The 14,061-nt window shown below is 40.3% G+C and overlaps 1 protein-coding gene and 1 long non-coding RNA gene across 4 annotated transcripts in view; one reads left to right on the plus strand and one right to left on the minus strand.

Moving 5' to 3' along the window:
* The window catches only part of NSMAF (neutral sphingomyelinase activation associated factor), a 37,956-nt gene extending 28,818 nt beyond the window's left edge, over positions 1-9,138 (minus strand). For both annotated transcript variants that reach the window (XM_048072390.2, XM_066993014.1), the window contains exon 1: positions 8,914-9,138. In XM_048072390.2, the coding sequence (XP_047928347.2) occupies positions 8,914-8,966 (53 nt within the window). In that variant the 5' untranslated portion in view covers positions 8,967-9,138. The remainder of the gene's footprint in view (positions 1-8,913) is intronic.
* Positions 9,139-9,201: 63 nt separating this feature from the next.
* On the plus strand, positions 9,202-10,110 carry LOC125183773 (uncharacterized). 2 transcript variants are annotated; one of them, XR_007166346.2, is made up of 2 exons: positions 9,202-9,341; positions 9,695-10,110. It is a non-coding gene; the product is annotated as an uncharacterized lncRNA (long non-coding RNA). The 2 variants fall into 2 exon arrangements; XR_010829691.1 differs by having other exon boundaries at positions 9,292-9,430.
* Positions 10,111-14,061: the final 3,951 nt, after the last annotated feature.

Here is a 14,061-nt window from a genome sequence, read left to right on the forward strand (position 1 = left end):
GGCCCAAAGCTGAACACAGTACTCGAGGTGTGGTCTCACCAGAGCAGAGTACAGGGGGACGATCACCTCCCTGGTCCTGCTGGCTGCACTATTCCTGACACAAGCCGGGATGCCGTTGGCCTTCTTGGCCACCTGGGCACACTGCTGGCTCATGTTCAGGTGAGCATCAATCAGCACCCCCAGATCCTTTTCCTCTGTACAGCTTTCCAGCCACTCTCCCCCAAGCCTGTAGCGCTGCATGGGGTTGTTATGGCCAAAGTGCAGGACCCAGCACTTAACCATGTCGAACCTCATCCCACTGTCCTCTGCCCATCAACCCATCCTGTCCAGGTCCCTCTGCAGGGCCTCCCTACCCTGTATGTGCCCTGTCCCCCTCCCAACCTCCAAGAATGAATTAATTTAAAATAACTTTTTAAAAGAACAAACCTGTATGGAAACCTTGTATTTACATTAAGATGATTGACTGATGCTCTTCCAAAACAGTCAAGGTTAGGTATTTCAGTCTGTTCATATGTCTGAGGTGGGAACTATCCTAGCATAGCCAGTCTTTAAGGAATAATGCTAATAATAACACTACATTTAACTCGGATCAGTGTAAGCCAGTCAAAATACGCAATGACACAAAAGGTGGAGCAGGAACTAACAGTGCGGAACGGAGAAGATAAGATCTTTCCAGAGCAAAGCTAAGTGACATTGGTTTCAAGTGTTAAGTGCAAACCACAGGCATGGTTTTTACAACACGGCTGAGCCACTCTATGGATACCCTCTAATAAAGCATTCTCCAACTACTTTTTGGCATTTTGTACCAGTGCCAGTGTTGGTTCAAACCCCCAGGAAACCTGTTTATGGGCTAATCCGATAGAAAACAAACCACCACAACAACAAAAATTGAAGACATCTTCTAAAGCATTTCATTGCAGGATCACAGTAATGCCAACACTCACACAAGGTAAATGCAAATAGGTTAGATTTGATATAACATGAAACTACATTCTCTAACAAATTAACTTAACTGCTGCAAGTAATGAAAGCTCATCAGCTCTACTAACAGGGTGAACACAGGGTCACCTATGCATTTCAGCAACAGGGAATGACAGTGAGTATCAGCGCAGCAGGCAGAGCAGCAACGTCTTATTTCCCTTCAACATACAACAGCTTGTTTGTGTGTGGAGCCAGCCAGATCTGCAGAAGTACTTAACATTTATTCACATCCACGCTTTGAGCTAAGTTCTGTATTGTGTTCATGAGGTGCTTTACAAGAAATGCTCGTGACAATGCTAATAAGCACCAAGTGTCCCCAGAGCATTACGGCACGTTTAAATAGCAAGCAGTAAACATGTTGAGAGTTCAAGAAATGAACTACATACTAAACAGTCTGCTTGCTAGGACAGCATAATTCCTACTAGAAAAAAACAGCATTACTGGAAAATACATCCTGTTTATGTAAGTTTCATGTTGTGTCTGTGTTGCACTAAATGCACCAAGACAAAGGTTTGCTGTACTTACAAGTGGATCCACATGCTCAACACCTCCTGACACCCCACGTCCAAGACTCTCTGCCCTAACACCCTACTGCTTCTACAAAAAGTCCAGTGCATTATCTTTGCCCCTGTGTTCTTGAAAACAGGTGTTTTGTGATGCCATTAAGAAACACTAATGTTAAAATGTTAGAAAACATACAGGTTACAGCAGTATAAGCCATACAAAACTCCTTAAGAAAATTCAATGCAAATCCACAAAGGTCACTTCAGCCTTTCCCCCCAGTTACCATTACTGTGTTTCTTGAATATCTCAGGTTTCCAATGGAGTTTCAGGGGCTTTGCCATCACATATCGTTTCTCAGAAGACACGGTATCAGTTGCCTTCTGTTTCTCATAGAAGGTTATTTTTCAAACTTACTGCAACCTATGAAAGCACGTCCTATCAACAGGTGTAAACTGAATTCCCAGCTTTCAGAGGCTTTGGTGCCATCACTCGCCTTCAAGAAGCTAAAATAGAAGCTCTAGCTCTGCATTTTGAAGAAAAAAGCTTCACTAGGAACATTCTACATCCCAAGGGGGTAGAGGAGTATGAAACCATAGCAGCTTCCACACAGCTACCATTAAATCCCATTTTTCAACATGTCACCTAATTGAAGTCACACGGGACAAACTTAAGTTTTCTGGGCTTTTGCAAGCTCAGATCTAGCAAGTGCTATCATATTTTTATTCAAAGCTTTTTAATAAAGCTGTGTCAGGATATGTAAACCAGTTCAACATCAGGATGTTTTTCTTTCTAGTATATATAAGCATACACACTCAGATGATTATCCACAAGCCAAAATACTTAAGAACAAAGGTAACGCCCAGATTTGTTTGAAAAATCTTCCACTTTTTTTGTCAGGGAACAGACACTATGGACACAAGGAACAATCAGCTTCACAGCAATGATGTTAAAGGTCCCATAAATCTTCTTTTGTGACAACTGGTAAATCATGTTCGATAGAACTCATTTCTGAAATACCGTAAATAAGTAGAGCCACTAACAGTAATTGTATCAACGGGGTCCCTCGTGAGAGCCTTCACCACACACGATGACAATTCAGGCTTGCCAGGAGTTTTAACAAGTATTTACAGGTATCAGGGGAACAGATCACTCTCTGGTACATGGCATCCGCAGGCAAACATGGTGTTGTGAAGGTCTGAAAAAACAGGAAATCGATAGCTATACAATTATAGCAGTGGGGATCTTCAACATGCAGCTAAGCAGATGGACTGCAGAAGAACCAGCAGGGTGATTGTCTTCCAAAGAACTACAGAAGGTATTCGAAAGACACTTGTGGTATCAAGATGACTGACACAAAATTTATGTTATCAGCTGCTACATAGTCCTATGACAGGAATTTGTACATATGTTTGGTACAGAGCTAGAATAGTAATTTGATTCTTCTGGGCATGACAAGAGAAAACAAACACACACACAAAGGAAAGGAACGATGCCCAAGATAAGAAACGGATGAATTACATAGCAGTGGAGAACTCTATCTTGGTCTCAAGCCACCGAGCAGCTGTGCTAGTCTCTGTGCTGCATAAGCCTATGACTTACCATGCTGCCCTGGAGAACAGCCTGGCTCACAAACCCAGTCTCAAGTCACGTAAGACTAGGTAAGCCTGTTCCTTTTTCCTCAAGTCTGACCCTAAGACATCAAGAAAATTCAGCCTCAGCCATTAGTCAGGCAAACATCTAAACAAGGTCTTCCAGTGAGAAGAACCAGACTGCTTCAGTAATACAATTGGTTTCACACCCCTCCCCTCCAGAAGAAAAACAGCAAAATCTATTTATGTCTAATTTTTCCCCAAAAAGCAAACCATAAGTATCAACTGAGAAATGTACAACACCACTGCCGAATCCAAAATGAAAAAGTTTTTTTTTTTCTTTTTTAATTATCACCAAGAACTAGTATCTGGAAAAAGAGGTTTTGTTCTAATGCAAGCACTTGTGTTTTTTAATAAAAAGCAAAGGATCTTCTACGTGTGGCCGCTGCTCTCAAACCTTGTATTCCTATAGCACAGTAACAATGAATACTGGCAACTACTGTTTCAGGCAAACACGAAAGGATCAAGTTTGCGGTATTTTTCTTAGCATCAGCAAGTGGCTCATTTTAATCCGCTTTTGAAATGTATAACCTCTTGGTTACTTGAAACTTCCTTGAAGTTGAATCACTTGAAACAAGTGATTTCATTAGCATTTATTAAAAATAGCATTACCTTTCTCTAAGTAGCTATCCTTTCTTGGAAAACTCATGGAAACCAACTCAAATAGCCTTTGAAATCAAGCAATGAAACTCATACCCTAGCATATTGTATGATGCATTTATGCTGGCTTCCTAATAAAGATACATTTCACAGGCTTACGTTCACAATTTTTGTGGTCACCAGGCTATTTAATTGCTTACAACAGATTGCTAAGGTCAGTAAGCCACATTTCTTCAGAAATTTCTTCAGGCATTTCTTCAGATACAATTTACTATTTTTTCCTCATACATTGAACTTGACACATTAAACTATTTTTAAAAAGCGATATATTGATTTGAAAGTGACAGAGAGGAACAAAACAGACAAGATTTTCAAAGGAAGCTCAGATGCCATTAAAATATCTGTATGGGGTAATGCTCAGTGCCTTATGTTTTAGCTTCTTAGCAGTCTGGTCTTTATCCTTGGATAAAGTCTTGCCAACAGTAAAAGAAAGCTTCTCAGAAAATGATATGTGCTTAATGCATTTGATCACTTCAAAATCTGAAGGAAAAAAGCTTTAACAGCTTCCCTGGTCCAACCCAGCCTACCAGCTTCCTCAGAGACTACTTACAGTTCAGGAGACAACTCACTTCAAACTGCAGAAGCCATCAAATTAGCAGACAGAGAAGAACAGCAGCTTCCAGTCAGAGCTGTGGAGTTCCCTCAGGATAGTTTTGCACAGGTTTAATAACCTGAATGAGTTCATGGAGGGGAACAACAAGTAACACAGACTGTACAGCATGAAGGGGTCAAGGGCAAGAACACCGTGGCCAGAAACAAGACCTTTCTGCTCAGAGGGCAGCAGCCCTGCTGTCAGAGTGAGAAGGCAGCAGTGCCCCTTCCAGGATGAAACGAATCGGCAGCCTCCACGGCCACCAGGGCAAAGCCTCGAGCTTTAACATGGGTGGAAGGGCATTTGAGCTATTACAGTTCAGATTTAATGCAAACCCTGTATCTGAAATCAACAGCAGAAGCAGCTAGGAGGGAGAAAAAGAAGAAACTTTAATGAAGGCCCTAACAGCTTTTTTGTTGGAATATCTTCGATACCCATCCACTGGTGTTTGTCCATTAACTCTTTATTCCATGAGGATCAACCTTTTAATAGCTGTTGCTTAAAACCTAAGTACCTACACTTAAGCGTAAATTAAAGCACGCTAATACAAATCTGCTCGAAGGCTTTTTCATATTCCTGTTTTTGTGTTGTCCCTGAAAAGTGACATTAAGAAAATCTGAAAAAGAGTCAAATTGAAGTGATGTGGAAGGTGTTCCCTTGTGATGAGAATCGGTATTGGTTCAAAAAGTAGCTTCAGGGAAAAAAAGAAGGAAAGGAAAAAGAGAAGGCAAGCACCTTGCCAAGACAAACAAAACTTAATCTGTAGCAGGAAGAAGAAAGAGTACCGCAGGTAAGGCTGGTACACAAACAAAGCAGTGAGAAACTCTGGTTGCTCTTTTCTAAAAAAAAAAAAAAAAAAAAGTATTGTCTTGCTTATTTTTTGCCTTTTTCAAAAAGCTCCAATATAATTGCCACTCCAAAAAAGGGCTGAGGACTATGAGTCAAGAACACACCCTAGACGCATACAAAAACTAAGCAGGACACTAAGCAGCGGGAGAACACTTGCAAAACCTAACCTCATGTGATGTCACCTCCTATGCACAAGGTTTGGGAAGCCAAATTGCACCCAAACATTCCTAGCATTGCTCAAAGCATGCAGCAAAGAAGCCAAACACACAACTCTTGATTTACCAACTACAACTTGAGGTTTGTAAGTCCTGCCAAGGTGCAATAAAATATCCCCCAAGTAGAAAGTGTGTTATATCAGGCTCAGTCTACCTGAGAATGTTAGTATTATTCTGCTTCACGTGCACATCCGTCCATATTTCAATTTGCAAAGATCCAAGTGAGATCCAGCAATACAGTGAGCAGGGAGAGAACAAAATCCAACCCGACAACAACAAAAACCAACAAACCCACAATTTATTTTATGTTCCAATGTCACCCACCACCTGCAGCACCAAATCAGGCACAGGAATGAGCGTGCAGGGACCAGCATCTCAGCAGAACCCCATTTATATCATCCAGAAGAAACAGCAGCCCATTGATCCTGCTTTAAATTCTTCATCTGTGATTGAATTGTTACCATTTCCACCACTTCACTGCACATGCTGGGAAACTCCTGGGGCAGAACAGTTTCAAGTGGTTGACCGGACACACCTTGGACAATCACTTGACCCGATACTGAAGTACAGTCCTCATAATAGAAGTACACTGCCAGGGATGAACAAGCAGGCCACCCAGTTCAGTAGCACCCTGCAGCTACACAAAACCAGCTCTAAGTAAACCTCCTCTTAGGAGCAAAGTATCTATCGGCCAGCTGATGTGTGAATAAAAGTCTTCCTTACATATACTTTGTCCTCAGAGGCTAAGATAAGGCTACATACTTATCATGAAACAAAAAAACAAGCGGACATCACACACCATCATCGATCTGCAGGACCTACATGCCGCCAGTATGTTGTCTTACATGAGTGATGTGAACAGAAAAACAGATGAACTCCTCAAACAGGAAGCCGAGCAGGCAAACCAGCAGAACTATTTATAAAAAGTCTCTGTATCAAGTGTTAGATATGCCTACATCTGGGCACACAGCCAGCAGAACCCGGAACTCTATTTATAAAGAGAGCAACAACCTTACCAAAACGCCACATCATTTAATTTGAAGTTTTGTAACTAAAATTATTAAAAAAAAAAAAACAAAACACAAACCAACAGACTCCTACTAATGCATGTTGAGTTATTTTTACGGATTAAATTGGGTCATCATGCACACAACACTGCACTAATTAGAAGAGAACATAATATCTTTCTCCGCTCTGAACACCTAGGAAAAGTGAAAATAGATGTCTAGGAATACAGGTACATTTGAAGTTAAAAATCCTGCCAAAATTAATCCAACTCATTAGGTAGATCGATTTGTTTAATAAAATATAAAGTAAACCCCATTCTTTGTTCTCAGTGTATGAACACAGGACGTTTTAGAATGATCTTCTTTTCTTCTAGAAAATAACATAGTAAGAAAAGTAGACTTACATAATCAGATATTAAATCAGTCCAAGTAATTAGTTTGGGATTTTTTCCTGATCGCTTAGAACTGATCTTCCTTCCTCCCCCCCAGAGCAACTATATAAGAAGATTAACTTTTTACCTACTGTTTCCCTGTGCTCTCAACCAGAACTTTCATAGCTTGCAGATTTGTCCATTGCTTTATATAAAAACAAACAAACAAAAACAAACAAACAGCAAACTAACAAACCCACGCATGAAACACCATTACCATAAAGTTTCAGAAAGGCCTGGTCATCTCAGTCGGAAATAACTACAGCACGATTACTTAAGAGAAGTATGAGCTATTGTTCTTGTACCAATTACCCAGCAAGAAGGCTAAAAGAAAAGCTCCCAGAGGATGTCACTTCTATTAAGCAAAATAAACATCTCTTTTGTGCTGTTTTAAGGCAGGACTGCCTATAAGGAAAACAAAAGACAGGATTTGATATTTCACAGCCAAAATCATTTTAAAGTGCTTAAGAAATGTTTTATGATTTCCTTTTTTTTATTTTTTTATTCTTCTTCAGTAAGGCACAGGAAGAGAGAGAGGAGAAGAGACACGAGAGATATATATATATGTATATATATATATATAGACGCCCACACCTGATTTCATATATACAAATTTACTCTTATTTTACACATATGTCTAGTTAGGCAAGGGGAAGAAATAGAGAAATGAGTTTGCAGATATTTAGGTGGGAAAAGCTAGAAGTGAAAATGACAACAAAATTAATCTTTCATGATGTTCTCAAACTACAAACAATAAGATAGAAGATCCTAAAACGCTTCCAAGGAACTTTCATTAACTGCAGATCAGTAACGCTGACAGACATTGATAAGTTGGTTTTGTTGTCAGGGCTTTTAGGAGAGACTTTTATACCACTTGGATCTTTAGAGCAAATCTGATGAGTTGTGGCCTCTTCCTCAGCTTCTCAAAAAAGTGGAGACAAGTTACGTTAAAACCTGAACAGAGCTATTATAGTCATACTTCTAGCTTTTCCTACAGTGAAGATGTTTTACTTCACAATTAAAAATCCTTCTCCTCCTCCACAGGAAGCTTGTCCATTCTCCCTCCAGGACCCTCACAGTTAACTGAAACCACAGCAGCCCCCAAAAGCAGCAAGGAAAAGAAAGCAAAAGAAAGCAAAAAGGGATCCAGAATACGTTTGGCCTTTGGAAACGGTTCAAAAGCTGTAGCAGCTTCATCGGCTGAATACCTATGAATCAGAATTTATATGGGCAAAGTGAGCCAAACTCTTCGTCACATGTTTTTCTCCCCAACAATAAACATCACTGTGTAACCAGCATCAGGAATTTGCACAGGGCTCACGCGGGCCCGGCTCGGTGTCCCCGCGGGCCCCTGTGGCTGCAGACCCTGCAAATCCTGCAACGGGAGGCACCCGGGGGGCACCCCGGTGCCATGCTCTTACCTTGCAGAGATCTCCTACATGGCAATACGACGGTTATGAAGGGTTTTGAAACTTTCTGACGAGCCAGGCGTAGATAAGCCACATAAAAGAAACTGTGACACAAGCTGAAAATAAGAGAGCAAATTCCGGCCGGGCGCAAGGTAAGCCTTTCTCATACGGTCAGTTAGTCACAGGAACACGAAACACAGTCAGAAAGCAGGAAGGGGGTAATTGCATTTAGAGCTTTAAGGAGCTGTCAGAGAGTCTGTAATTGAAGGACTGACGATACGCCGATCGTAATGTTCAGAAAAATAACAAACAGCCTCTACAGCGAAACAGCGCTGTGCCTCGACACCACCAACACAACCGAAAACACCCGAAACGGAGCTCCCACGCGCTGCTTCCACGCAGTTTAAGCCGAGCGAGCTTAATTTACCTCCGTTTCCCCAGCTCTGCCCGGCACCTTTCCAGCCCTGATTGCGGGCACCCAGCACCGACCCGACTGCAACGAGGGCGCAGGCGGGCACGACGCCTGCAGCCCCTTCATCCTCCGGCGCCTGCACCCCCGGCCCCTCTCACCCGAGGGGTCCGGGGCCGGTTCCGTGGCCGTGGCCGGGACTCTCACCTCTCCTTGGAGTACAGCTCCCGCTCCAGCCGCCGCCTGCGGATGAAAGCCATGGAGCCGCCCGGCCTCCCCGCCGCCGCCGCTGTCGCAGCAGGCCGGGCCAGGCCGCGCCTCAGGGAGGCGGGGAGAGCAGGGCCGGCCCGGCGGGTCGCCGGGGTGCCTTCCCTAAGCTTCCTTCCTCTTCCCCTTCCCTTTCTCTTTCCTTCCTTAAAACTTCAGCTGTGTTGTTTTGTTACCGCCGCAGGTCCAGAGGAGCAACCCGCGTCCCCGGCTCGCAGCAGGGCCTGCAGCAGGGCCTGTGCCCAAACTGGTGTCGGAGGGCATAGGTTGGGGTTGTCCCTCTCCACGGGGTGCGTTCAGGGCAGGAATGGAGGTGCCGTCCTCCTGTCACGGGTTTAAAACCTAAAAAACCTCCGTGGGAGGAAGAGGTAAATAAAATCCCACATGCTTCAGTTCGTGTCACTGCAGCTGCATCTGAACAATCCGTAACGTGTGCGCTGACACGGTTTCATGTGAGGTAGGAAAACAGTGTTGTTTGCATTTTTATAAATAAAAAAAAAAAAAAAGTTGAGTCACGCAGGGAATGTGATTTTTCACGTAGGAATAAAAAGAATTATAGGCTTGTAGGCCTCGAGTCTGTCTGATCTAATCTCTGCACTGAGGCTGATTCAGATATGTGTTGATCAGTGTTACTCGGTTTCAGTTTGTGGACCCGTAAACATGAATATGAGAAGTGCTGTATATGCTAAGAATTGATTTGCTTTTGCCATTTGTCTTTCAGGGACCTCTTAGGAGTAGTTCACAAAATCTAAGGAGGCTGTGGATCATGGTCTGAAAAGTGATATCATCCATAAAAAATATTTCTGTAATTGATTTATAAAAACACCTATTTGAAGGAAATCTACAACTCTGGTATGTAGATCGCAGCGATATTTAACTGCATTTACGAAAATGTATTTGCCTTGTATCCCACTTTATTCTTTTACCGCATTCCTTGCTGTCAAACTCAAAATGGAAACGGAAAATATTTTTATATTGTTCACGTATGTTTTTATAAATCTGTGTGTAAATATATATAGATATTTATTTATACAAGTGTTTGTATGTGTAGATATGTATACCATCTTCACACAGACTACACAGTTTTGTTCATTTTCCTCCCAGACTACATTCATTAAATGATTTATTCTTACTGATTTTCTCTAGTTTCTTTCCAGTATGGTTTTTGCCTTTATCTTAAGGTGTGAGGCCCCTTAGAGCAGTTCAGCTGAGGACTAACACCAACTAGAGTGTAAGAATTACATCCTATGTATTACACAAAAGAGGAACTTCTATAAATACATCGCAGAAATAATTTGCTTTTCTTCTGACAGTGTTACTTCTGCTGAGAACCTTTTCTAATGTACTGCCACCTAATTCTCCCAATTTTAGTCTGTGCATTTGAGTTTTTCTCAGATGTAACGTTTTGCCTTATCCCTCCTTCTAACTTTAGATACTTATCCAGGTAATAGAAATAGTTTTGAACTCTGACTCTGCCTTGTAGCTCCCAGGTTGGTGAAAAACATTTACTTTTTTTTTTTTTTTTAAATATATATGTATATTCTGTTACATCTTGCAGATCATTGAAAGAAATATTGAGTAGAACAGAAATGACAACATACCCTTATAGGATGTCCCTGAATATGCTCTTCAGGTTTGTTTTTTGCAAGCAGCATGCCAGTTGGTTGTGATTTCATGAAAACTGTATTTCCTTTGCTTTTTGTTTTAATAAAACTGTTGTGGGACAGTCTCCAAATTACAGTAAACTCAAGGTCTATGATACCTGTTTTTCTACTGAATCAGTGAAATTGATTGTAAAAGAGGGCAATAGATTAGTGTGAGATTATTTGTTCTTGACAAACCCATGTTAACCTCTTTATAAAACAATTTTTCTGGAATATCAGGATTAAAATTAGCATGTATAGTTGTGGACCTGCTTACCTTAGATAGACACATTGTATCCTTTTCTTGTCTCCTGGAACCCGCATAGTCTTAGCAATTCAGAGATTACTTTTGCTGTATTATTAAACCAAATTCTTCAGGCTCTATTAACTCAAACTTATATCATCTAAATAGTTTTTAACCCATTCCTTCTCTAAATTCTTTGTAAGATAAATTTAACTAAGTATCTGGGCACATTTCCTTGTTGCATTTTCTATCCCTTTTTACCTGTCACTCATTTTGTACTGTAGGCTTTGTGATTTTATTCTTTTATTCCTATTCTTTTAGATTACTCTTCAGTTATGTCCCTTTATTGTGGCCTTTTTTTTTTTTCAAAATCCTTGTATGACTCCTAATGCAACTTTAACGCAGTATACCTAAGCTTTCTACAATTCCTTTTGTTCACATCAAGATAGCTTGCTATTGTATGTTTAATTAAAAATGAGTCTATTGTTCTCTGTAGAAAATCTAGGTTAGCTTTAAATGACCGAGCACAGGCTAGACCGTACAGAAGGGAGGTTAAATAACTCATATAGGATGGCATGCTGTTATGATGAACCTGCTTTTAGTACCCAGATTAGCTTGATTAAAGCTAGTTTAGCTATTTCTACATAACAATGCAATCTGTAGTTGGCAGTGGCAGAATGCTTTTTCTTCCTCTTCTTAGAATAGAGAAGCCTATTTTGCTAAAAATATGCCATGATTGCTTGCACCCGGTTTACCTTCTCCCTTTAAAGTCAAAATGAATTCTACCCTACCTGTCATGAAATTCAAGTTAGTAATGCCTCTTTAACTTCTGTCCCTTGAAGCAAAAGATCATCCCTAAAACGTAACAAGAACTTCATGGACCATTTTTGCTATGGTACATAATTATTCTCATTTTCAAGTAGTTGAAATCCACTGTTATCTCAAGGGCGAGTTTCTTGTATACCTCTATTGCTCAGAATAAGTCAGAAGAAAAGCATGAACTTCCTCTTTTTTAAGAGAGCTATAGTCTGTTATGAAAAGTAGACCCCAGTGGTGACAAACTGCTACTTCTGCCTTTTCATTTTCACCAAGATACAATCTCTCTCTTCCTGGACTTGATACAAAATGAAACACCTTCTCTTGCTTTCCTTTGCCCATTTTCCTTAGCAAGCTGCATTCTTATACACATTCTTATACAGCTATTGTTGAAGTGTGCCAGCGTATCTCTGATGATACTAAAACCGTATTATTTCCACAGGTTTGTTAGATCCCTGACATTTGACTTCAAATATCCCTACGTGTCTTTCATGATTTTCTTTTCTCTCTTAATGCTTAATCATTTCTTTCTTCTGTCTTCCTCTCTAAGATTTCTTCTCCTGGCTTTTTGTGGCAAGTCTCTTTTTCAAAGTCTCTCTCTCAAGTTGTTAAAAGATCACCTCCCTGCATATGTTAGTCAATGACCTCAGATGCTCTTTCCTGTCTTTGTTGAATTGACACAATTTCTTCCCAATATGGAAGAAAAATACTTAAGGAACAATACCCCATGGTCGTGTCGTTCAGACCCCCTGTCAAACCATCCACAGTTCTGTGCTGTTAACCCCTGTATTTGTAACAGAGTAGCCAATGCTCAGTCCTCCATCATAGAGGACTTTCTTCTTTCTTCTGTCAATGTCCTGCTATAATCCTGGGTAGCTTTCTCTATTTTGTATTTGTGTCATGTCAGCATCATGCTAACGATGTCCTTGTCAACCCTCCTATTTCCCAGGTAAACATCCCTGCTCATTTTCCTTTTCCTGAAGAACCTGGTGGAGGGCAAATAATTGAAAGCAGCAGAATGACAAGACCTACTACTATTATGTTTTCACAACATTACTGCCATTTTACATAAATAAAGGGCTCAGTTTAGTCAACGTCCATGTATCAGCACAGACGTTAAGGCATACACAGATTTTTCTTTCAGGACTGGGGAGAACATATGAATGTATATCAGCCAGTATCATTGTGAGTACGGGAGTCATATATTAGGTGTAGTATCATATGTACTGTGCCAGCAGTTTTATTAGGGAGGGTTTCTACAATAGTAGGCTTCTGGAAGGTATTCTTCAGTAAAGCTTTGTCCTTCAAGTACCTAAAAAGCTTAATGAAATACAACATTCAAGTATTCCATGTCAATCCATTCTGTTCTATGGAGAGTTTTTAGACATGTTCAGGAGAGGCTTAACCTCATCTGTTGAAGTCAGTGAAATTCCCACTGAATTATTGGGATTGTAAAAGGCTTCCTGAGTGCATTTCAAGGATCCATCCAGTACTATATTTATGCTGTAGTGTATGGTAATGGCCAATCCTTGATATGTTAATGAAAACCGGAACTTGTAGAGAATGGTCTAGCTATTATTGATAGAACTGGTGAGAAAACAGAAGCGCATTTTTCATGGAAAAAAACATAGTCACCTCTCACTGTTTTTCAATGACATTTAAACTATTTAAAATAAGTTTGCCATTTTGTAAAGTTAGCTTTTTTTAAAGGTGCAAGCAAATACTTGCAAGAGTTTAGGGCAGGTTAAATCCTGTAAAGCAGATGCTAGCTCAAAGTTCTTTGTGGTATATGCTCTCTTTTCATTGTATGTGTACTCACAGCCTAGACTAATATATCTCTAACTGGTACATCTTGCTTCTACCACAGTAATAATAATAGAATCAACAACATCGGCAGCAACAATAATTAGATGTGCCATGGCTTAACTGTTGTCCTGATCTGAATGATGACTTGGAGGTACATGCAGAAATTCCACTAATTTGAAAATAATCATATAAAATTTGCCCTGATCATACCATTGCAAGCTCCAGTGTGAACACATTTAAACTAGTTTGTAATCGGCTTATTTGTACTAAATTCTGCAAAGTTTTTTTGAGCTAGTTGTAAGTGTGCACACAAAGAAGTTTGCAAGTGTTTAAGTGATTTAAAATCAATTTTAATTAAACCAATTTTGTCAATCAACAAATGCATAGTTTACCATTTTACTTGTAGCAAAACAATCCTATAGGCAGATCTTTAGAGTCAGCATTTAAAGCTGTTCTATAAGAAAAAAAAAAGTGAAGACAAGGAAGAGAGAATTTTGTACAAGTATTTTACACGACAATTTAAATTGATGATTTCATACAAAAGTAATGTTTCTAGTGAAATCCCTCCGAATGACACCA

The sequence above is a fragment of the Anser cygnoides genome, chromosome 2, assembly GCF_040182565.1.
Source record: "Anser cygnoides isolate HZ-2024a breed goose chromosome 2, Taihu_goose_T2T_genome, whole genome shotgun sequence".
NCBI lineage: Eukaryota > Metazoa > Chordata > Aves > Anseriformes > Anatidae > Anser > Anser cygnoides.